Source organism: Elgaria multicarinata, chromosome 1 (assembly GCF_023053635.1).
Source record: "Elgaria multicarinata webbii isolate HBS135686 ecotype San Diego chromosome 1, rElgMul1.1.pri, whole genome shotgun sequence".
Taxonomy (NCBI): Eukaryota; Metazoa; Chordata; class Lepidosauria; order Squamata; family Anguidae; genus Elgaria; species Elgaria multicarinata.
Window position 1 is genome coordinate 102,289,728 of NC_086171.1, and position 24,970 is coordinate 102,314,697.

The window sequence follows — 24,970 nt, forward strand, 5'->3', positions numbered from 1 at the left end:
GTTAGTGTTGTCAAACGAATATATTGTTTTCAGTTTTCTTTGGCTCCACCAAGGCCATTATTTTAGGAAATAGGAATTGTTCCTATTCTGAGTGAGAGGCAGACTGGAGGCCATGGAACCCGGAGGCTCCATAGCCCTGCAGTCCAAACAAGCCTGTAAGAAGCCATGGGAGAGAGAATTCCAAAACTCAGGGACCCTCCGCTGCCAAGGGCAACATTGTGGAGAGAGAAGTAGGGTTGAATTTAATTTTTTAAAAAATTCTCTGGTGCAGAGTTTAAAATGTGATCCTTACATTGCAAATCTTCCCCAATAAATTATCTGAGTGCCTTTTTTTATATTCCAGAGGAAAATAGACTTTTAGAATACTAGCTGGTATATAGTCTGCTCTAAACTGGAACACTGAGTGCCTTGGATCTAAAAATATATTAGGTTTGGGGGGTTTTTAATGGGGGAAAAAAAGAGGAAAGAGGTTTTGTTGCCAGAAATAACAGCATTACAAATCTTTAACAAAGAGTTGTTTATCAATAAATGCACCTAGATCTTGGAAAGGATTCATTGTGCTAAGCACTTTATGTAAGGATGTAGAAAAGTTACATTTCGATTCTCCTTGCTGGAACTAAAGCCGGGCATCTCTGCATTTGTGATCTGCAAATACTTGCAATGAACCGTTTGAGGTTGCAGATTGATAAGTTCTCAAGGTTATAGTGAAGTTCTCCCATGACCCAGTGTAAATACACCTACGCCTGAAGCCCATTGGTTTCACCTGACCAAATAAGATTGGTCAGGTGGATTCCTGCATTGAGCAGGGGGTTGGACTCGATGGCCTTGTAGGCCCCTTCCAACTCTGCAATTCTATGATTCTATGATTCTAAGGCTATAAAAATATCTTCCAATTCAGGCTTAGGCTTTGTCTGGACAACAGTCAACTTTGACATAGGAACATAGGAACTGCCCTATACTGAGTCAGTCCATTGATCCATCAAGCACAGTATTGTTGAAACTGTCTTGCAGTGGCTCTTCTGGGATGGAACCTGGGACCTTTTGCATGCGAAGTATCTGCTCTATCACAATGAGTTATGGCCCCTCTCACTGCTGACTAGATTCCCTTAGAATTCATGCCTCTTCTTCCTTTTCCTCATCAAATCTGAGCGCATGCTTATAAATAAATAAGTAAATAGTCCATATATCTTCAAATATTGCTTCTGCACATCTGTGCAATTAGGCATTTATGCTCACTCTGAGTGATTGCTGCCAGACATTGCACTAGTTATGCAAGCTTCAGCCAGCATTAGTGCTCCTCACTTATACAGATATTTGGTAGCTAGTACATGTATCACATTTGAATGCTTTCTCTCTCATGCTCATACCTTATCCCAGCTAAGGAGAGCCAAACACATATGCAGTCTTCAATGGGTGTATCACTTGTTGAAATGGGAGCCATGGTCATAAATCAGATGTACATCTGAATGCATATCTACTTGTGCATTGGAATACACATTTGTACAGAGATGCACTGCTTTGCTTGAGTGGAATGTGCACTCTAACATGAGTTTGAATGCGCACATCCACATTCTTTTGCTACTAGTCGTAAACACTTTGTTTATGTACTATGAAGGCTGGTTTGAGGTATTTGAGATTAGCCACTACTATTGATTGCTTAGATTGGCTTATTTGTCCTTTGTGATGCTGCTTGTTTCTTATTGTTTCCCTACTGATCTTTGCCTTTATGGTCTACATAGAATCATAGAATAGCAGAGTTGGAAGGGACCTACAAGGCCATCAAGTCCAACCCTCTGCTCAATGCAGGAATCCACCCTAAAGCATCCCTGACAGATGGCTGTCCAGCTGCCTCTTGAAGGCCTCTAGTGTGGGAGAGCCCACAACCTCCCTAGGTAACTGGTTCCATTGTCATACTGCTCTAACAGTCAGGAAGTTTTTCCTGATGTCCAGCTGGAATCTGGCTTCCTTTAACTTGAGCCCATTATTCTGTGTCCTGCACTCTGGGAGGATCGAAAAGAGATCCTGGCCTTCCTCTGTGTGACAACCTTTTAAGTATTTGAAGAGTGCTATCATGTCTCCCCTCAATCTTCTCTTCTCCAGGCTAAACATGCCCAGTTCTTTCAGTCTCTCTTCATAGGGCTTTACAGACATGCAAAGAGCAATACATGATCATGTGAGGATAAAAAAGAATTAAATGGCAATGGATGGGCTCTGGGTGCAAAATGTCCTTACTATTTGTCATTTCTGTCCCATCCCTCTGCTCATTTTTCCTTCTCCCTACATCTGATAGGATCCAGTAAATTCAGCTGGATCAGATTTTCAATGAGGAAACAGAAATCTGATCAGGGAATCTAGAAGGATTGATACTCTGTGGAATTTTGGTAAGGCTAAGCTGAATCCATAGCGTCTAGGTGACCCTAACTTTTTTCCTGCTCTAGTTTAAGTGTGCAGGGGCCTGATCTGGATTGCGACTACTGTGAATAGAGCGGGTAATACCGTCCCATCCTACCACTCCCTCCCCAGTTCATTACCCTCAACCTTTGTAGGGGTTAAAGAAAGGGGGGACCCTCCATTAGTGCCAAAACGGTTTACCCCATCCTTTAGCCCCCACATGGGGGTAGGGATGGTTTGGTGAAAAGGGTTTAAGCCCTCTACTCATGCATTGTGGTTTCAGTGTGGAATGACTCCCTGTGTGCTTACACTAGAGTAGGAAAATATTTAGGCTCACCTAGGAGCTACACGTGCAATGTAGGGTCTAGTTTAGCCCTGGGTCATTGATTTTCCTAGAGCCACATTGAGGGAAACTACCATCAGGCAAAGCATGAACAGGTGTTGACTTATTTAATATATATATAAGTCCCATAGTGAATACATATGAAATGCATACATATGAAAATAGAACTTCCTAGCCATTATGCATAAACTTTAACAAAAGTGGACCAAATGCACAAATAAGTATCCAGTTGAAGGCTACCCATTCAAATATTGAAAGTGTTGTAAGGTCCTCAATCCATTGCATCATAAGAGGTGAGCTTTTACCTTTCTAACGTTGTAACATCAGTCTCTTGGCTGTCAAAAGGACACAGAAAATCTCTTTACGTTGAGCATTGTTTATCAGTGTTAGGTCTAGGCCACTCCGAAATCTAGACCAGGAGGGTATGTTCTCCTGCCTAGGATTCCTGATGTGGCTTGAACGGGAAACAGAAGATGCTGCTCTGTTAAACAGGCAAAAGGCCAGGTTCCCAGTGTTATTTATACTAAGCCTGGCTCATCAAGATGCTTGATACTTCCTGCCAGTTGCACAAGCTGATGTTGCACACCCCTGTTCTATCTCTGCCTGAAGAAAGTTTTAAGGTCTGAGAACATACAGTTCACAGTAGCTCAGTCATCCAGCATCTAGCCTTAGACTCTGACAGTCCCATGTCAGCCATGATGAAGCTCACTGGGTGGCCTTGGGCAGTCACTAACATACTTCGCAGCGTTTTTGTGAGGATAAAAATGGAGAAGAGGAGGACCTTGGACTCTTTGAAAATGGGGGATATGAATGATGTAATAATAATAATAATAATAATAATAATAATAATAATAATAATAATTCTTTGACGAAGAAAGCCAAACTGTGCAGGTGGGTTTATCATTAGAATCATCTTCATTTCATATAATACTTTTTCATTTGCAAAGTGCTTTATAATGTGCATTAATTTCATCTTCACAATGTTCCTGTAAAATAGGTTACATTTCCTTCTTTTGTTGAATCTCGGGGTGGGGGACATTTGCCCAAGACCCACCCATTCAGTGATCCCATGGCAGAGCTCAGACTTGAACCCCAAGTTTCCCAGGTGCAAGGTGATAGCCCCTGTGTCACTCTGCCCATGCAAAAAAAACAAAGTCTCTCATGTGAAAGAATGCCTCTTGCAGGTACCCTTTTGAATGCTTTCCCTATCTCTGGGAAGTATGTATGTTCAGAAGCTGTGTTCCGTGTATCGTCCCCTAACACTAGGTATTTTATTTATTTATTTATTTATTTATTACATTTCTATACCGCCCAATAGCCGAAGCTCTCTGGGCGGTTCACAAAAATTAAAACCATAATAAAACAACCAACAGGTTAAAAGCACAAATACAAAATACAGTATAAAAAGTACAACCAGGATAAAAACCACGCAGCGAAATTGATATAAAATTAAAATGCAGAGTTAAAACAGTAAAATTTAAATTTAAGTTAAAATTAAGTGTTAAAATACTGAGGGAATAAAAAGGTCTTCAGCTGGCGACGAAAGGAGTACAGTGTAGGCGCCAGGTGGACCTTTCTGGGGAGCTCATTCCACAACCGGGGTGCCACAGCGGAGAAAGCCCTGCTCCTAGTAGCCACCTGCCTTACTTCCTTTGGCAGGGACTCACGGAGAAGGGCCCCTGTAGGTGATCTTAAGGTCCAGGCAGGTACATATGGGAGGAGGCGTTCCTTCAAATAACCTGGCCCCAAACCGTTTAGGGCTTTAAATGTCAATACCAGCACTTTGAATTGGGCCCGGACCTGGACTGGCAGCCAATGAAGCTGGAAAAGGACTGGCATAATGTGATCTCGCCGGCCAGTCCCTGTTAGTAAACGGGCTGCCCTGTTTTGTACCAGCTGAAGCTTCCAGACCGTTTTCAAAGGCAGCCCCATGTATAACGCATTGCAGTAATCCAAACGAGAGGTTATCAGAGCATGGATAACTGTAGCTGGGCTATCTCTGGATGTATGGGATGTATAGGATGTATGGACACTTTCTCTACCTCAATGTATCTTATTGAGACTACAGTCCTGTACCATGTATTTGGGAGTAAATTCCATTGAGTTCAATAGGGTGTACTTCTTAAGTTTTGCTTTGTTGGAGCAAATGCTGTTTTTCTTTTAAATATTGCTTGAAGTGGCAATATTGAGATGTATGGACACCGAACAAATCATTTAGCTAAATTTTCTTTTTTAAAGAAATTCTTTGGACGGTTCTCCCAAGTAGGAACTTCTGATTTCTCTTTGGAATTTCACATTTGGCAAAACATTGTGGTGTCTCTGCTTAAAACCTAGAGTCAGTCCAAGGAGTTGATAACCTGTTCTCAGCTCACTTAATCTAAACTCCCAAAACTTTGCAGGACACCTACAGGACACTTGGCTTTCTGGTGATGTCATCCTCTTCAGCTGTGGCAGGAAGAGGCTGGCTCCCTGCCTGTTATCCATTCAGTATCTCACTTACACAAGCATGTGAGGTTATAATGTAAATACCAAGGGCTCTAATGTTGGAAATTCTGTGCTGTGTTTTCGGAGTGCCTGCCACTTAAAAGGGTTTTTACTACCCTTTTCGATTTGTGAGCATTTATAAACTGTCTGCTAGCGAATCTGCACATCAGACTCGTGCAGCTCCTGAGCCATTAAGGTCTAGTGGGTCAATAGACTGCCATTTCAAAAATCTATTAAGTTCCATTTGCAAAGGATTACTGCTTGTGTGATTGATTCTGTCTACCAGCTACCATTAAAAAAAACACCGAACAAAGCAAGCCCCAAGGAGACAGAGCAATAAGATGTAGACTGGACTGTCACTGGAGGAAACCTATATTGCATTATGTAGTTGCAGCTTGAAAGTTCTTTCTTACTCCCCCATGCAAACAAATACGTAATAATATTTTGTTTATTATATTTTATCCCATCATTATTCCAAGAAACGCATCCTGATTTGAAGAAGTACATGGGTCTCATCCTCCATCCTCCCCCCGCAGTTTATCCTCAAAACAACCTAGCAAGGTCAGTTAGAAGGGTGTGAGAGAGTAGCTGGCCAAAGATCGCCCACTGTCCTTCATAATCTAGCAGAGTTTTGAACATAGGTCTCTGTGGTTCAAGTGCATCTCTCCTCCAAGTTTCTGCCAACATAATGCTCACCTGCTTAAAACTCAGTAGAAAGGTGGGAGGGATGATCGCTATAGTGATTGTGGCAAGGAAATTTGTGTCCTTCTGTGCTTGGATATATTGGACTTAAGTCTCACTGGACCTGTTCAGACAACACGCTAAGCCATGGTTAGGCTGCTAACTCTTTAGAGCAAATGGTTAGTAAGTATGTTTAAACCGTGGTTATGTACCCACCATGGTTAAGAATGGCTCACACGACATGCTAAGTCATGGTTCACACAATACGCTAAACCATAATGCTCAAAATGCTTAACCACCATGGCTTAGTGTGACGTCTGAACAGAGTCACTTTTGAGAAGGCTTAGCTGAACATTTTCTGGAACGGAGTCCACTATGGCCCACTGTGCTAGAATTCAAAAACAATTCAATACAATTAACAACAGAACATTGGGCAGGTGAACTTAATCCTCATGCTTTACTTGGTGTAGTAGTAAAATTAAAGATGGGGTGGTGTAGTGGATAGAGTATTAGACTTGGGTTCAACTCCTTGATCACCTCTGACTGGGTAACCTTGAGCTATCACTGTGGCCTACTTCTTCGTGAGGTGACAAAACTGCAGGACTGAACACTCCTCCACACATACATCCCCACACCCCCTCCAGCATCAGAAACTTCCTTCATATAGAAAACCAGGCTTCAGAAGGATTTTGGCCTGGCCTTTTTTCTGGCATGACAGGTTCCTTTGCACAGTGCATTTGCTATGTAAACTGAATTCCACTAGATGGTTGTTGGTGGGGAAAGTAAGTATGCTCTTTGGATTGGCAGAGTGCACCTATTTAGGTGCAGGAAGCTTTGCCATTTTAAGGTGATGTGTGAGACAAAGTTAAGGGCTTTGGGAGAATGAATACTTTGTTTCTTGCTGTCAGAGAGACATTGGTGAAAAGAAAGATTGAAGCTCTACAATGTGAGATATTGGTGCAATGCTAGTAAAGGGCATAGGTTGTCCCATTTTTTTGGCTGCTATCTATGAGGAATCTTTATATTTTTCAACAGAGGACCATGTTGCATGGTGTAAACCACTGAGATTCAGGTTCCCCCCCCCAAAAAAAAATCTTTTTTTTTAAGGCATCGTGAACCCTTTTCTTGTTTGCAGTCAATGCCCAGACACATTTCAGTATGAGCAACTCAAGTGCTATATTTTGTACCTGGCAAGATCAATAAAATTCCCACATGAGTGTGTTCTTTTTTTTCTTTAACATTGTGTATTGTGCTTATGTAGTGGGTGGGCATGGAAAGTAATATTATTTATTTATTTATTTTATTACATTTCTATACCACTCTCAATAGCTGAAGCTCTCCGGGTTCTTCTCCTTACTCAGGCACATTTCATTTCATTTAAATATTCTGTTTTGTGAACACTTAATTTGTCTGGAGGACTCTTCCGCTCTTCCAACGGAGCAATTTCAGTATTTACTCCTGCCTTGTACTTCCTTGGCTCCCTGATGCATCTTCTCCACTATCTCAAATTTCTCTTTTTTGTGCTCTTCCTTCCTTCCAATAATGCACTGGCCCTTTTGTTTCTAAGGCACAATGTGTATATTTGATCTTATCCTACTGGGCTCTTGCTTTCATCAACACAATGATGATGAATGGTTATGAATTGCACGGATTTGTTTTACTCTCACAAAATAGGAAAGTTAATTAGACAGCTCAGGAGAGACAAAATGGTACCTCTTTACACAATGCATAATTAAATTGGAGAATTCACTAGCACAACAGGATTTAAGACTCTATTAACATGTTATGTTTTGCCTTTCATGGAAAGCAAAAATACACAAAACTGATGTTTTCTTTGCACTTTGTGATAAACCTGCACATGTATATTTCTGTGCAAGTACCCATAGCAGAAGATTATATGTATATGGAAACTTCATGTATAGCTATCTACATTCAGGTTTCATGCCCTTTCCTGCATAGAACTGCTTTCTGTGTTGGAAATTTATAGTGTGTGAAGAGGCTATCAATAAGCTGACCTCTCTGTAAAGAACCTCTGCATCCCTTCAAAGACAGGACAGGAAGATTCTCTTGATATGTATTTTGGACATCTCCCTACATGGCTCCTTAAATCAGCATCATTGTATTTCTTTGTTTCCACTTGATGTCCTCTAGCTTCTCTTTTTTCTGCCACTTGCTTGCCCTTCTCTTTCTTTCCCATCACTCTTAGGCTTACTTTGCCCCACACTTCATCCAAGGATTCTCTCTCACTGTCTCCCTTCTTGGCCAGATCTTCTGGCTCCATTCAGCCCCAAGCCAGCTGCTCTGGTGACCTTTTCGGCTGAAGCACGTGGCTTTCTCTGCAGCTGATATTGCAAAATTATAGGCCTCAGTTGGGTGCTCTTGGGTTTAGATTCTTTGTTTTGAAGAGGCATTTCAAGCTTTAGAGAAGCTGCCAGAGACCCTCTTTTGCAGAGAAGATGTGGTCTTTCCTTGGAGGCTTCCAAAGCATGGTGTGTCAGGAATTAGACCTGTAGTGGTCACAGTTTGCTGCCACAAGATGTGGTGATTGCCAGTGGCTTAGAGGTGTTTAAAAGAGGATTAAGCCAATTTGTGGAGGACAAGGCTATCAGTGGGTGTTTCTTACTTGCCTATAAGTGAAAAGGAACCTCCAGCTTTAGAAGGCAGTATTTCTCAGAATATGAGTTACTGGGAAGGACAAAGAAAGCTGGGAGGACTGTTGCCGTCATGCCCTACTTGTGGCCTTCCTGGAAGTATTGGTCTAACTGTTTTGGGAAAGAAATGTGAAAACAAACAAACATGGAAAAATTGGGGAAATTACAGTTTTGTCCTCAGGCCCTTTTCTAGATTTTTCTAACGGCCCACCTCACAAGACAATTATGGCACAGCAAGGTGTTACAAACTGCACCACCACTTTGGGGTTGGGCATAATGTGTGACTGATGGCAACATTTTTATTTTCTGCATGAAGTGCAACAATGTCTGGGGACGTTCATTGCTGACTGATCAGGATTCAGTGAGAATATTCTAGACATGCTCAACATCAGCTGCTAATAAAAATGACATCCTTGTGTTGTGTCCTTTCTGGTTTCTGGAACTACATGATGTCTAGTTCTGCCCTCAGGCAAATGCATAGATGTGCGCAGCATACACAGATGAATTGATCTGGAATAACTACTGCCCAATGGTTATTTATTTGTAATAATTACCGCGCGTTGGAATTCCTGCTTTGTCCATAACCTTGGTTTGATGGTGGGCAATCCTCTACAAAGGGTGATAAAATGGTGAAGTAGGAAATATTCTCAAGAATGTGGACTGTAGGCATTTCAGCTGGGTTCTCATTGTCTCTTTTTTTCTGTTTCCCTACCAGTTTTGTGTGTTTACCATCTGTCTACCTTTGCACTTGTTCTGCTTGCCTAATCCCACTTCTCTGGGCTGCACTCTTTCTTGTTGAATACCTGCTTTCCCATCCTGATTAATGGACTTCCCTCTTTGGTTATGAAGTCTTGTTTGGTTTATTGAGTATGACATTTTCTTAATCCTTGAACTGCTGACAATCGGATAGATCACCTGCACCCAAGCCCAGCTTCTGACTCATGCCCATGTGTGTTGCCATTTACTGGCCTGGATCCTGACAGTTGAAAACTCCTATATTTGAAGAGCCCAAGAAAGCAAAAACACTGGGATGGCCTGGAAGCTGTTATCAATTTGGTTTTATTGGAGGGTGGGTAGAAATTAAGTCAGACTTAATAATAATATTATCTGGAGATCCAAGCATCTGATGAAGTCTAATCCATCTGTTCCTCGTAAAGTGATCAAAGTACTGGCATGTGGAAAAGCAAGTAAAAGGACAGTGTCGCAACACATATGAAGTTGTGATGAGCAGTGAGGGTTGAAGAATCGAAGGGTTTGCAAATCTTAACATGAGTGGAAGTGGAGAAAGTGTTTTCCTTGCAGCTAGCCTGCTCATAGGACATATTATGGCATGTATGGCTCAAGGCCCAAGTTATATGTGATATGAGAGATCCGTTATTAGCTCTTCCACCCTTTTTTATATTACTCAAGTATAGCCACATGTGTGTATGTTTAACCTTTCTTCCTCCTGCCCCCCTTCCGCAGCATTATTTTCCTGATCTAAATTGCCCCTACAAGGCTGCTGTTATCCCTCTGGGAGAAAAATATATGCACATCATCTACTCTCTGTCAGCATAGTGGTGAGGGCTTAGACATCTACCCGTATTTCTTCAATTGTAAGATGCCATCGATTGTAAGACACACACTAATTTCAGCACCACCAACAGGAAAAAAACCCCTAAGACACACCCACGATTCTAAGACACACTCCATTTTTAGAGATGTTTATATGGGGAAAAAAGTGTGTCTTACAATTGAAGAAATACGGTACTCCCATCATTTGACTGCAGCTGTCTCTATTGGTTTTGTTACATGGCTGCCCCTAGTATTGGGGAAATGCGTGACAAGGATGTGTGTGTGGAAGGGGATGGGGACAGAGGGAGTTCTATACTTCTTACTGTAGATCAAGGGCAGATAGAAGGTAGGTCACGATCTACTGATAGATCACCAGGCAATTTGCAGAAGATCAGCAAAGGCTTGTGACTCCCAATAGTTCAACAACAACAACAACAACCGAAAGGCTTTTCACCCACTAAGTTAAGCTTCTGAAATCAAGAAAGCTCAGGGAGGGGGAATAAGGGAGTAGATTTGTGGCTTAAAAGAAGTGTATGCAAGCTACAGTTCTGGTACTGAAAACAAATTCCTGGGCTGATGAGTATGTGTCCCAAAGCACCTTGTTCTGCAATTCCATGTCCACCTCTTAAGAGACTGCTTTACACTTGGCTCTGGTTGGTGGATCTTGAATTCCAGTGAAAAACAAAATAGATCCCGTAAGCCTGGAATTCGCTCACCCTTGTTGTAGATAAGGCATTGAAAAGTTAGTAGTACATAAGTTAGTTGTACATAAGTTCACAAGTTAAAATCTGCTACATTTTAGCACAATGGTTTTTGAAACTGTGCTCCTAGGAATCCTGGGAGTTCTTCAAAAGCTGATTGGGAATAATCAATGAGAAGATAAATAAAGGCAGACAAGTTCTCTGAAAGAGAACTTTTCCACTATTACAGATCTGCTCTGCAATGCACAGACACCCGAGAGTTTGAGGTGTGTTCTACTGAGATGCAGTATCAGATCACACTGGGCAACATTGCAGCTCCATAGTTCTGGTTAGAACTGGATGTGAGCTGGGTCCTCTGCAAAACTCAAGGGTTCTCTGGTAGACTCTCGGCTGTCTATTCCACATAGACTCAGAAAGGTTTCCCTGAGGACAGATAGATTTGAAGGGATAGCCATGTCAGCTGTAAATTGAGTTAGTGACCCTTAACTATGAATTTGGGGCGCTGAGTTAGCAGGTCTATCCAATGCACTTCATTGTATCCATTCTGTCTTAGGGTAATGGCCAGCTGTAAAGGAGGACAGGGCTCCTGTCGCTTCATAGTAATTTATTTATTTATTTATTACATTTCTATACCGCCCAATAGCTGGAGCTCTCTGGGCGGTTCACAAAAATTAAAAACATTCAAAGTATAAAACAACAGTATAAAACCATAATATAAAATACAATATAAAAGCTCAACCAGGTAAAAACAGCAGCAATGCAAAATTACAAATTTAAAACACCAAGTTAAAATTGATTTATAGACTGTTAAAATGCTGGGAGAATAAAAAGGTCTTCACCTGGTGTCTAAAAGCATATAATGTAGGTGCCAAGCGAACCTCCTTAGGGAGCTCATTCCACAGCCGGGGTGCCACAGCAGAGAAGGCCCTCCTCCTGGTAGCCACCAGCCTCACTTCCTTTGGCAGGGGCTCGTGGAGAAGGACCCCTGAGGATGACCTTAGGGTCCGGGCAGGTACATACGGGAGGAGGCGTTCCTTCAGATAGCCTGGCCCCAAGCCGTTTAGGGCTTTAAATGTTAATACCTGTTGGTTGTTTTATTATGGTTTTAATTTTTGTGAGACGCCCAGAGAGCTTCGGCTATTGGACGGTATAAAAATATAATAAATAAATAAATAAATACCAGCACTTTGAATTGGGCCTGGACCTGGACTGGCAGCCAATGAAGCTGGAAAAGGACTGGCGTGATGTGGTCTCGTCGGCCACACATAGAATTTTGTAGTAGATAGAATTTTGACAGGGGCATTTTATCATGCAGGAAAAAGAAAAGCTGCACCTGCTGAAATCTTTTCAGCCCAGGGATTGAATGTGTGGACACACTGTGCTCCTTTGCATCTGGCCCCCCTACCCTGCTTTCTCAGCTCAAAGGAACAGCCAGAATTAGTTGGAAATTTTTCTGGGAAAGTATCAAAATGTGTGCAACATACCAGGCATAGCAAAAGAAATGTTTTATCTCAAGGCGTTCCTTGCCAGCCATGGATTCTAGAGTAAAACAACCATCACTGGTGTGAGTATGCATGTGTGTGTGCGCACATGCACACGTGTAAAAGTTGCTTATCATTGAAGAGGCGAAACTTGGAAGAGAATCCAAGAAAGCATGTTGCTAATGTGTTCCAGCTGTTCACTCCCTTATTCCATTAGACAGATGTTTGCACTGCTAGAGGGATCTTCCCAGTGTGCTCTGTGCATCTGGAAATTGCAGTCTTCTTTCAGGGGAAGTGCCGTAGGCTGACGTATAGTCAAATTAGTCAGTTAAAATTATTTTAACCTCAGTAAAAACCTTACCACTACTGTCTCGTGTAGGTGAATAATTGCCAGATAAATACAACATCTCTGGAAGGAGCTTCCTATTCTGTAATCCCTCTTTTAAACAACTATTAAAGATAGGGGAGCTTTGTCTTCATTTGTATCTGGTTGCTTGTTAATTTTCCCCGGATGAGGCAGGAGGAGGAGACAGTGGTGGCTAGGGAGGAATAAGACTGACATCTTGAACAAGCAATTCTGCTGGTATGTTTGTCAGTTCATCTGTGAAGATGGGTTGGCAGTGCATTGAAAGCATGTGCTGTGAGCTCCCTTTTAATATGTATTCAATTATGTATGACCTCAACCACAGAGAAGATTCTGGGTCAGAGGGAAGCTCACTGTTGAGGCCAGCATCTGGGTGCTTGCTGTTACTTATAGCAGAGCTTCTGGAAAAGTCTGAGAGAAGGGCCATTAGCTGTCCCTGCAGGGCAGGGCCATGACACGAAACAGGTGAGTGACTGACCAGCCAGTATGGCGCCTTGACTTTGAGCAGCAGCAGCAGAAGCTGGCCAACATTCCTGAAGATGCTGATCTTGTATGACCATCATTGCTGAGTTCACTGAGATGAGGGGTCTTAACCAGTCTCGCAACCTGATGTAGGGCAAACCAAATGTTACTTTGACTGCATGGTTAGCAGCCCTGCCTGTTCTTCTTGCTTTTTGAAATACTTGGTGCAGGTGGTGTTGGTTTTCATCAGGGTTTAAGTACGTCAGGAGGGGAAGGATTGCCTCTTCCCTCTGCAGCTGGAGTCCTGATGAAAATTGCCGCTCCCTACCCACCTCCATGGCAAGTACCATCAGGGTGAGGCAAACTCCACGACAAAGGTATACATCCCTTGGCTTTTAGGGAATTGTGTTACAAAATATATACATGCAACCTTAAGAAATGCTCTTAAAATAAACTGCTTTGTTGCCATTTAATCTTAAATATGACCAAGAGCAAACCTTTGAAGCATACTCTCAACCTTAACCTCCTCCCCACCCTCTCTGTCATCTGAAGTCCTATGAGCAAGCGTGACCTAGAACCTGTCATTGCATTTCCCCCCCAGCTGATTTAATTGCTATTGTTGATAAAGAGCCAACTTAGATGTTGTCATTATAGCAGAAGCTGACAATGGAGTGTCCAGCAACTCCACAAATAGGATTATACTTGATCAGTTTCAGTTGGTGAGTACCGAGGACGTAGACAAGCTGCTTGAACGAGTGAGGAGGACAACTTGCCCTCTCGATCTCTGTCCTTCATGGCTGGTCGTCCAGGGAGGAGATGCAGTTGGACAACAACTACAGCATATTATTAATGCATCTTTCAGGGAGGGGAGTTTTCCATCGTGTTTAAAAGAGGCAGTAGTACGGCCGCTTCTAAAAAAGCCCTCCCTGGATCCCCTGGACTTTTATAACTACAGACCAGTATCAAATCTTCAATTTTTTGGCAAGGTGATTGAGAGGGCAGTTGCCTTCCAACTCCAAGCAGCTTTGGATGATACATATTTTCTAGACCCATTTCGAACTGGCTTCAGAGCAGGATATGGAGTTGAGACTGCTATGGTCGCCTTAGTGGATGATCTACACTTGAGTATTGACAGGGTAAGTGTGTCCTTGCTGGTACTTCTGGATCTCTCAGTGGCTTTCGATAACAATCGACCAAGATATCCTTCTGGAACATCTGAGGGGTTTGGGAATCGGGGGCGCTGTGCTCCAGTGGTTCCGGTCCTACCTTTTGGTAGGTTCCAGATGGTGATGTTTGGGGATAACTGCTCCTCAAAAAAGGAGCTGTTGTATAGTGTACCACAAGGCACCATCCTATCCCCATTGCTGTTTAACATCTACATGAAACTGCTGCGAGAGATCCAGAGGCATGGGGCTGGGTGCTATCAGTATGCCGACAACACCCAAATATGCCTTCGACAACAGTGTCAGCTAAGGGTAGTGTGACTCCTTTGAATGAATGCATGGAAGCAGTAATGGGCTGGATCCAGACAAGACAGAGGTGCTTACTGTCAAAGGCCCTAATCTGGGTTTGGATGGGGTTACACTCCCCCTGAAAGATGGCATTCGCAGCTTGGGAGTGCTTCTGGATCCGCCACTCCAAATGACAGCCCTGATAGATGCGATGGCGAGGAGTGCCTACTATCAGCTTCGGCTAATACGCCAGCTGCGCCCCTTCCTAGAGTTAGAAGATCTAAAGATGGTACTGCATGCGCTGGTAACTTTGAGGCTCGACTTCTGCAATGCACTGTACATAGGGCTACCTTTGTGCCTAGTCTAGAAACTTCAACTAGTTCAAAATATGGCAGCCAGGTTGGTCAATGGTACATCTAGGGGTGACCATATCACACCAACTCTAAAATCACTTCACTGGCTGCCAATTAGTTTCTGGGCGAAGTATAAAGTGTTGGTTATTACCTTTAAAACCCTATATGGTTTGGTTCCAGGTTACCTGCGGGATCCACCTCCTTCAGTACAATCTGCCCTGCACACTTACGTCCTCTGGGAAGAATTTGCTTCAGTCAAAACTAGGCTGGCAACTGTTACCCAGAGGACCTTCTCTTCTGCTGCTTCCAAACTGTGGAATGGCCTTCTGGGAGAGATTCGTCAACTTAATAGTCTTTTTGAATTGAAGAAGGCTATAAAGACTGATCTCTTCCGGCAGGCCTACCCAGTCGAATTTTAAGATATTTGACTGTTATTTTAATATTGTATTAATTTTATATGTTTTAATCAGTTTTATGTATTTTATGGTATTTGTATCTAATGTTGTTCCCCGCCTCAATCCAGAGGGAGAGGCGGGTAAGAAATATATTATTTCTTTATTTAATTTCATATTGCATTTATATCCCCATCTTTTTTCCTCTTGCAAGAAACCCAGGGCAACTTACATAGTCTTCATCCTCTCCATTTTTATCCACACAATAACCCAATGAGGTAGGTTAGTCTGAAAGTCAGTGACTGGTTGAAAAACAACCAGTGAGCTTAATGGCTGAGTAGGGAGTAGAACCCAGATCTCTTGAGTCCTAGTCTGGTACTCTAACCATTATACCACACACTGGCACATGCACCTCACTTCCAAGCGTTGAGACGTTTCAGGGGTTCCAGCACTTATCAACTTCTTCTAAGTTTCCTTAGAAGATCAGAGGAGATGTATGTATGGCGTTTCTGTGTTTTTGTACACATACATATAGGTTTAGTATAAGATGGTTCATAGCTTTAACACTCGGATTCCTCTTCCCCATCAGATTTCTAAGGAACTCAATAGTGCCGTAGAATTTACTGCAGAGAGCAAAGTCAGCGCTCTGCCTCTTTTCAGATCTAGTTCGAGCACCAACTAAATTGGTACTACACACACATACCTCCCTTGTCTACTGTGGCAAGATGAGAAAAATGAGTTATCCCCACCCATCACCCTTCTTGGGTCCTCATAGTCAATTGAAACACATTACTAAAATCATCACATCTTGAAGCTTTCAATTGTCCTTTGGAAAGGTCTTCCATACTGCTGCAGGACTCCTACGCTGATAGCTCTACTTACAGAAATCTGAGATTCAAGAATTACATAGCCAGAAAAGATCCTCAATCTCTTTGCAATCAGAGGCACTGGGCTGTTAGGGATCCCTGAAAGATCATTCAGAGCAGCCCCAACCCCGTAGCGCTGTTTTGTTATGACCTATGGACCGCATAGTTAAAGCAATGGTATTCCCCATAGTAACCTATGGCTGCGAGAGCTGGACCATAAGGAAAGCTGAGCGAAGGAAGATAGATGCTTTTGAACTGTGGTGTTGGAGGAAAATTCTGAGAGTGCCGTGGACTGCAAGAAGATCAAACCAGTCCATACTCCAGGAAATAAAGGCAGACTGCTCACTTGAGGGAATGGTATTAAAGGCAAAACTGAAGTACTTTGGCCACATAATAAAAAGACAGGATACCCTGGAGAAGAGGCTGAAACTAGGGAAAGTGGAAAGCAAAAGGAAGAGGGGCCGACCAAGGGCAAGATGGATGGATGATATTCTGGAGGTGGCAGACTTGACCTTGGGGGAGCTAGGGGTGGCGACAGCCGACAGAAAGCTCTGGTGTGGGCTGGTCCATGAAGTCACGAAGAGTCGGAAGCGACTGAATGAATAAACAGCAACATGGACTGGGCAGATGCATTTCATCTAATTTGATCTGATTTAATGTTTAAGTAGGCTCCCGGAAACACCTGCCTATCCACTTCAAAGGGCGTTAGCACTTCTCAGGTGCTGCCTGTGGATTCTTTTCCTGGTGAGATCTTGGCTCGCTTAGCAGGGTTCTAGGAAATGGGGTCTTGCTGCTGTGCACAGAGTGATGGGAAGAAGGTTTTCCTTTCAGACTGGTAACCCCACGAGGGATTCAAAAAGCCAGCCAGAATCTCTGATTACTTGTACAGATAGTTCTGAGCTTTGCTGGCTCTTGAGTACTTTCCAGCTACTCATGAGGCATACTTGGAGGGTTTATCCAATCTTCTAGTGTGTCCTCAGGGGGGAAAAGTATCTGAATTCCAATGGAATGCATGCGCTATTATGCACTGTCGTATCCTCAGCAATGCCCAGAGTGGTCAGTGTGCTTTATGTTTCTGGATGGAATATACCCAAGTCTTGGTCCTTGCACTATATGAGAACATGAGACATTTTCTTAAATGCATGCTGTGGATAGGATCCTGTAGCTTCCTGGCAAAATTGCTCTTTGTTAAAAGTAGTTACTTCTTTACCTTTACCTTTTGATTTCCAAGGTAGGAACGGCCCTATTAGGAATTGGGAGTTTCAGCCACAGACAGGTCTTATGGGGGCTCTGGGATCAGAGTTTTAGGACCAGTTCAGTTCCCTCAGATGTAGATTTCTTTCTCCCTTCTTGTGCTCGTATACAGATACTGGGTGGCAGCACCATGCCTTTTTGTCTGAGGCCCTGTTTGGATGTAATTTCCCCCCACTGGGAGAAAGTCAAGAGTGGGCCTTGGACCCTGAAGACAGCTTTGGAAACAGCTTTGGTCGCCTTGGTGGATGACCTTTGCCGGGAACTGGACAGGGGGAGTGTGTCCCTGCTGGTTCTTCTGGACCTCTCAGCAGCGTTCGATACCATCGACCATGGTATCCTTCTAGATCGCCTTGCTGGGATGGGACTTGGAGGCACTGTTTTACAGTGGCTCCATTCCTTCCTGGATGGGCGGACCCAGAAAGTGGTACTGGGAGACTCCTGTTCGACTCCTTGGCCTGTGGAGTCCCTCAGGGCTCTGTTTTGTCCCCCATTCTATTTAACATATACATGAAACCATTGGGAGAGGTTATCCGGAGTTGTGGGGTGCAGTTCCACCAGTACGCTGATGACACCCAACTCTACTACTCCTTTCCACCCAATTCCAAGGAAGCAGTTTTTGCTAAACTGGTGTCTGTTGGCAGTAATGATTGGATGAGGATGAACAAATTGAAGCTTAATCCACATAAGACAGAGGTGCTACTCGTCAGTTGAAAGGCAGATCAAATAGGGATTCAGATTGTGCTGGATGGGGTTACACTCCCCCTGAAGACGCAGGTCCGCAGCTTGGGTGTACTTCTGGATTCAGCCCTGAGCCTGGATGCCCAGGTTTCGGAGGTGGCCAGGAGTGCATTTGCACAGTTAAAGCTAGTGCGCCAGCTGCGCCTGTTCCTAGAGATGTCAGACCTGGCCACGGTGACACATGCCTTAGTTACATCCCGATTGGATTACTGTAACACGCTCTACGTGGGGCTGCCTTTGAAGAGTGTTCGGAAACTCTAGCTGGTTCAAAGAGCTGCAGCCAGATTGTTGACCGGGGCTGGTTACAGGGAGCACACAACTCCCCTGTTAAAACAGCTCCACTGGCTTCCAGTCTGTTTCCGGGCACAATTCAAAGTGCTGGTTATGACCTATAAAGCTCTATATGGTTCGGGTCCAGGTTATTTGAAAGAACGTATTCTCCCTTATGAGCCTGCCCGTGCTTTGAGATCTTCTGGAGAGGCCCTTCTTTCAGTCCCAACTTCTTCACAGGCGTGCTTGGTGGAAACATGGGAGAGGGCCTTCTCGGTGGCTGCTCCAGTGCTCTGGAACTCTCTTCCCGGGGAAGCTAGGCTGCCTCTCCCTACTTGATGGGCTTTTGGTAACAGGCAAAAACATGTTTGCTCCGGCAGGCCTTTGGAGAATAATCTGGTCCTCCATCTATGTTAAGGACTTGTAAAATTGTTGTGTATTTTAAATGTTTAATGTTTTAATATTGTAATTTTTTAAAAAAAATTTTTACATTTTTTTCCCTAGGTTTAAAATGTATATGTTTTAAATTTTGTAAGGCCCAGTATTGGGCAAAAGATGGGATACAAATAATAATAATAATAATAATAATAATAATAATAATAATAATAATATCATCATCATCATCATCATCATCATCCCTGTGGATAACTTTTGGAGGGCTGCATGCCAGTGATAGATGGGATCGAAACCAAAAAGTGTGCAGGACCAAAGTGAAAATGGACAAGGCTAAAAGCTCCCCCCTCCCCGCCACTCTACACACACATACATTCCCCACTCCCCCTTCATTATTTCTCCTGTGGTTTCCATAATTTCTTATATGCTTTCCATTGTGTTACTGATGGATGATCATAACAGTTTGCCTAATGCCATGTGCAGAATTCTGCCATGTGCAGAATTGTGGAGACTGATGAAATCTTTCTTCTTGTGGCCAGATTAAAAGTAGCTATGACTGGATCAATGTTTTACAGGTCAGAAAGTGAATTATGCTGTTTTAAATTGGAGGAAAAACTGCTTTTGCTTCTCAGGAGTCTTTGCAGGGGGCTTTTTACCCAGTTTACCCCTCAACAGTCTATTCCATTTTAATTCAGACCCTTCTTACATCTTATTTAAAGTGAGTTATGTTTCCGTCCTCCCTGTATAGGCTGCTTGCTCTGCTTTTTCATCCCCCCTTCTCTCTGCTCACCCTGTTTGGATTGCTTTCTCTGCCCAATGTAAAGCTCTGTCATACACTCACACATGGGCAAGCCAGATTCCAAGATGGGCAGTCTCTAAGAAGAGGGGATGAGGTATGAAGGAAAATGAAAAAAGGAGGAAAATCCAAATTGACAGAACTGTGTTGGCTTCACACCTAGGTCTTTGCTTGCAAGGAGGAGGAGGAAAGGAAATAGCTCTTTAACAGGCTTTTTCTTGTTGTGGCTGACTTATTGAGGGCTCTCTTTTTGTACACTGGGAGGAACAGAAGCCAAGCAAGCCAGAACAACAAACACAGAGTATGCCTGAACAGCAAAGCAAGCCCCAAATGAGTTTGGAGTGGGGCTTGGCAGCTCAGAAATACCTTCTCTGCAGCACTACTACTCAACTCTTTCCTGGGGATCAGCTGAGCTGTGATCTCCCCCCATGAAGCTCAGCTGATCCCCATGGGGCAGTGGAAAGGACAGGGCTGAGGAAAGTGAGTGGAGCTTGGGAGGAGGCAGGCGGGCGGGCCAGAGGGGGAGGCCTTCCAAGTTGTATTTGGCCCACAGCTGGAGGTTCCCCATTTGTGCTGTGATAGAACAGTAACAATATCACCTCTATAGTTCCTCAGGCCTGATTGTGCTTCACCACACAGGAATCTCTGAGTGTAGATAGGTGCCTGTTTCTGTTCTGTGGGTCTTAGACTTGCTTCTCTGTCTTTGTCTCCTACACAAGCTTCCTCAGCACTTTCTGCATATTATCCCTCACATAAAGTCTCTTAGAGCCCTACTTGCACAGGCTTGGTCAGCTCTGGCACAAGGTGAAGCCATCTCCCTTAGAGTCCCTGTTGACCTCCTCCTCACCAGGCCAGTTGGCTGTTGACAATTCCTCATTCAAGGTTTGCTTAGGAATGTGGTGGGAAGAAAGGTGGGAACCTTTAGGAGGGAGTGGATGATAGAGTGGATTCCATCCATTAGGTCAAGAGCGAACGTTGCTAAATGGAACGTGACGTGAAGTGGGTTGCCTTTTAACATGGTGTATTATGGATATCTGTAGTTCCTTAACTCACCACATCAGTGGACAAACTGAGTTGGACGTCAGGGGCAGTATTGTGACCAATAGTTTACTCATAGAAACCTTCTCCCATTGATTTAAATATCAAAATACTGAGAAAAAAATTCCTTATGTGGCGATATTGCATTGAAATAAGAAACAATATATATCTGTAGGGGACACATCATTTAATTCAATTCTGTTAAGGCAGTAAATATTATGTTTGCACTTTATCATTCATGCAAAACTATAGGGATCTTGTTTCTTAGAAGAAATAGTTAATGATCGCAATGAACAACTATGGAGAAATTCAATTCAGAACAAGAATTATGCTTACTATAGACACAACTTTTGAACTATGACCAAAATGTTAAAATATGGATATGTAGCATCCCTACATGGCATGTCTCTTGGTCCTTTGGGGTGTTTGTACTTGTGTAGTATTTAGCTGATGTCATAGGACTTGATTGCTGCCATCTTGAATGTGTGGTGGAAGTTTGGTGCTGGATTCCTCTTTCTCTTCTCATTGGCTACCTCTCAGCAGAATAGGAGTTTATAGCATCCAGCAGTACGCCCATTCATGTGCAGATAATCCACCATAGAATCCTCTGGTAGGAACCATTGTGGGGAGATGGAGTTGAGAGACACAGGCAGAAGGCCTTGGGGATGAGAGTTAATCACTGATGAAGAAAGTAATACATAACATTGGCACTGATACTTGTTTATGACAGTTGGAAACACCAGTGGCGACACCAGGAAGAGAAGGAGCCCAAGGGAGTTGCCCATTCCAGACGTGATTTGGTATCTGTTATGTGTTGTTTGGTCTCATGATTGGATGTCTGCAGCTGAAGGACAATTCCCCCCACCCTTTCATCACATCTAACTGCTCCATTTTTTTGGATCAGCACTAATCTGCTTGGTCCAAGTAAATGGAAAGAAAAATGGGGAGATTTATAATGAAGTTAAGGGGCAGGAGGAGAGACATTTTACTAATGTCAAGGGACCTGCAGGCGGCAGTGGGAAAAATGTCTCCTCTAGAGAGGCGGCAGGAATATCCCTCCAAGCATGATTGACTTAAGTCCATGGAATTTGGATGACTTCAAGGCTTGGGGGTGGGGGTTGGGATTTCCTAGATACACATCGGTTAGGAAGCAAGATTATTTTTAGACTTGAGTCTACTGAATAGCTCTAGAGGGTTGAATGAATTTCCCTCCTAATGTTTTTAGCTTCTGGGAAGCATTTTGCTTGTGTCTCTAGAAATATGGCCTAATAGTACCTTTCTCTTTTTATTCTTTTACTTAGTGATCATTTATGCATTTGTGTTCATCACTTGAAGACAGCGACATCCAGCTTGTATTTGTGATCACAGATGTCACCCCACAGATGAAACTTTTGCCTTGCTTTAAACCACAGTTATTTTAGGTGGCATTACTTCACACACCAAGCAGCAATTGTCAAGGGTACAGTAATCAAGGATAGGGAAATCAAGTTAATGTACGTTGAAGTGTGAAGCAGCCTCTGGAATGAATGCCAGCAAAGTTTTCTTGACCCAGACTTGAAAAAGAATGGTGATGAAGGCTTCAAAGGAGAGATGAGTTTTCCAAATTCCTGATTTCTTTTCCATCTCAGATTGCAATTGAAAGAAGGAGAAGAATTGCTGGCTTTGCTACCTTAAAGATACACACATGCACGCACGCACGCACCTACCTCCTACTCCATACAAGCTGATGGAGTGGCTTCACTCTGTTAGCTTATGTGGAAGTGAGGGATAATCTACAGTACTGAAAGCAGAGGGTGGTTCCTCAGCAATTGTAGCTTCCCTCACCCACACTCCAACTTTCTGTCTCCTTTGACTGGCAAGAACTCTCCACGTTCTCAGGCAGAGGCCTTTCCTAGCCTTCCTGCCAAGACCCTTCTTAACTAGAAATGCCAGTGATTGAACCTGGGAGCCCTACATGCAAAACGCGTGCTCTCCCGTTGAGCTATTCACCTAGGAAGATGACTCTATAAATGCTAAGTTTTATTTTTGTTTGTTTGTATTGCTGTTTTCGTCATCATTCTCCCTCTCACCATCACTACAGGGCGTACATGAGTGTGAAGGAGTTGAAGGAGGTGCTTCAGCTGAACAGCACTCACTTCCTCAATGTCTACTTTGCCAGCTCTGTGCAGGAGGAGCTGGCAGGCGCTGGCACCTGGCCCTGGGACAAGGATGCCCTCAGCCACCTCGGTAAGCCTGGCTCGCGAGTACATCTGGGAAGGGGTTTCCTTCTCCAGCAGATCTGTGATAAAGAAGGTTTCAGACAGACTTCCAGATTCCGCATCATTAAATAAATTTAGAAACCCGCACTTAGGATAGAGCGAATTCTCTTTTCAGCTTAAAAGGTGAAGGATAAGTCTTCTGACCCCTTTGTCACACATGCACACATGTGCATACCCACACACAGAAAGGCTTGTTAACAATAGGGAATCCATTTTCAATTGTAACTCCTGGTTCCTGTCAACCAAGGCTCTGATGATGCTTTCTAGTGCATGTGTGCACATAGGCACACATACCCACCCATACATTAATGAGCATGGGATATAACCGAAACATTACAGTGCCCTTGCACAACTTCTGTTTATTTGAATGAGGTTTGTTTGGGAGAACATTCTAGTAGATATGTCTGTCTCCAACTCTGCAATTGTCCCCCTCCAACAAGAGATTATTAGTGGGCTCCATAAACCAGTGACAAGCAAGGGGGGATGTGCAAACTAAGGGACCCCCCCACTGCCTCAAGTCCTTTGTCTAGAAGACCCAGAAGCAAGCTGAGTTTGTGCCAAATTATGTCAAATTATTCTGAAGGTTTCTGTGGAAGTTTGGCATGTATCTTTCAATTGGAAGTAATCCTAGACCTAGTCAAGATTGAAGGGACAGCAAAGAGGTATGTGAAGGCATTTTGCAGCTTCCTCTGCCTTTCTTAATGGGCTCCAGGTACAATTCCACCTTGCTATCATGCAGGCCATTCTTGACAAATGAACTCTATCCTCTGCCATTGGGGTTGGGAGAAGGTAGGTCTCCAGATGTTTTGGACTTCAACTCCCAGAAGCTCCTGCCAACACGAGCAATGGTCAGGAATTCTGGGAGTTGAATTCCCAAACTTCTAGAGATCTGTGTTCTCCCCACTCCTGCTGTAGAACAGTCTGCTGTACTGGCTAGAGCCTGCAATTCACATCAGAGTTACTGCAACCAGTGTGTGGTCAGCAGAAAGTCCAGGCAGCATCAGTTTCCCCTAACCTGTCCCTACCCCACTCCCTGCCACTGCAAGTTATCCCAGCTTAGGATCCTGTAATTCAGAAGTTAAGAGTGAGATTCTAGGGTCATAATGTCAGGTCTTGTTGTCGCAACAATCAGAACTGACCTTTCAGCTTTGTTGGCCAGATCCAAAAGCTCGGAGGCACCCACTCATCTTGTGTGGTGAAGTGCTTGTTTAAGCATTTCTAGCCTGCTGTGCTTTTTATGAAGGCCTCAGTTCCTACGCGGTAAATTCTCTGTTCCTGAAGTGATGCCAAAGCATTGGCCTTTGAGAAGTTGGGATTATTAGCTTGCTCAGGTTTTGATCTCTAAGAAAAGCCTTTGTGAACTCACTTCACACATCGTAACTTTCATATCTGATGTGAAGGCTCTGGCCTTTGTGAGGTCACTTGCTGATCACTTAAAAGATTTGGGTGAAAGCTGATTCATATCAGGCGCGCAGGTAAAGGGCAGCAGTAAATGTGGAAGGCACAATATAAGCAGGAGAGGGCTTTTACAGATGGAGACTTTTGTGTACTAGAAGCTTTTAAAAGTACTGCTCCACCTTTGCAGAGATCTTGGTTTAGGTCAGCCAATTTGGCTTTGAGCACTTTGCTGAAACCCTCACAAGGGATCATGGATAATAGGCAACCTTTCCTCCATCAAATGCAGCTTTCTGTGTTTTCCTGGGTTGAAAACAAGCTAGCAGTCTTAGAGAAAGAGGGGATTGGGTGCAAAGTTGCCAAGATACTTCTCAGCAGTGGGTTTCTCATATTTTCTCCAGTGGAAAGGGTTTCATGTTTCTACTTGAAGGTGGGAATAGTAGGCTTTGAGGCCCCTTGTGCCCTCAGCAATCAGGCTCACTTTGCCGTTTGCTGTTAGCGGTTGACACAGCGGGATTATGGCTGGCCTCTAACATCCCATTAACTTAGCTATTAGCAAGGTTTTCTTTCTTCACTCACTCACATTCCTCTCCTTTGCTTTCAGCAAGGGAGCCTCCTGTCTGACTGGGGTTTGGCTGGAGAGTCAAGCTCAAT

General features: G+C 43.5%; 1 protein-coding gene across 1 annotated transcript in view; it reads left to right on the forward strand.

Moving 5' to 3' along the window:
• PAPPA2 (pappalysin 2) overlaps window positions 1-24,970 on the forward strand; it is a 180,756-nt gene that overhangs the window by 25,935 nt on the left and 129,851 nt on the right. The window contains exon 3 of the mRNA XM_063130342.1: window positions 22,744-22,889. Coding sequence (XP_062986412.1) covers window positions 22,744-22,889 — 146 coding nt within the window. The remainder of the gene's footprint in view (window positions 1-22,743; window positions 22,890-24,970) is intronic.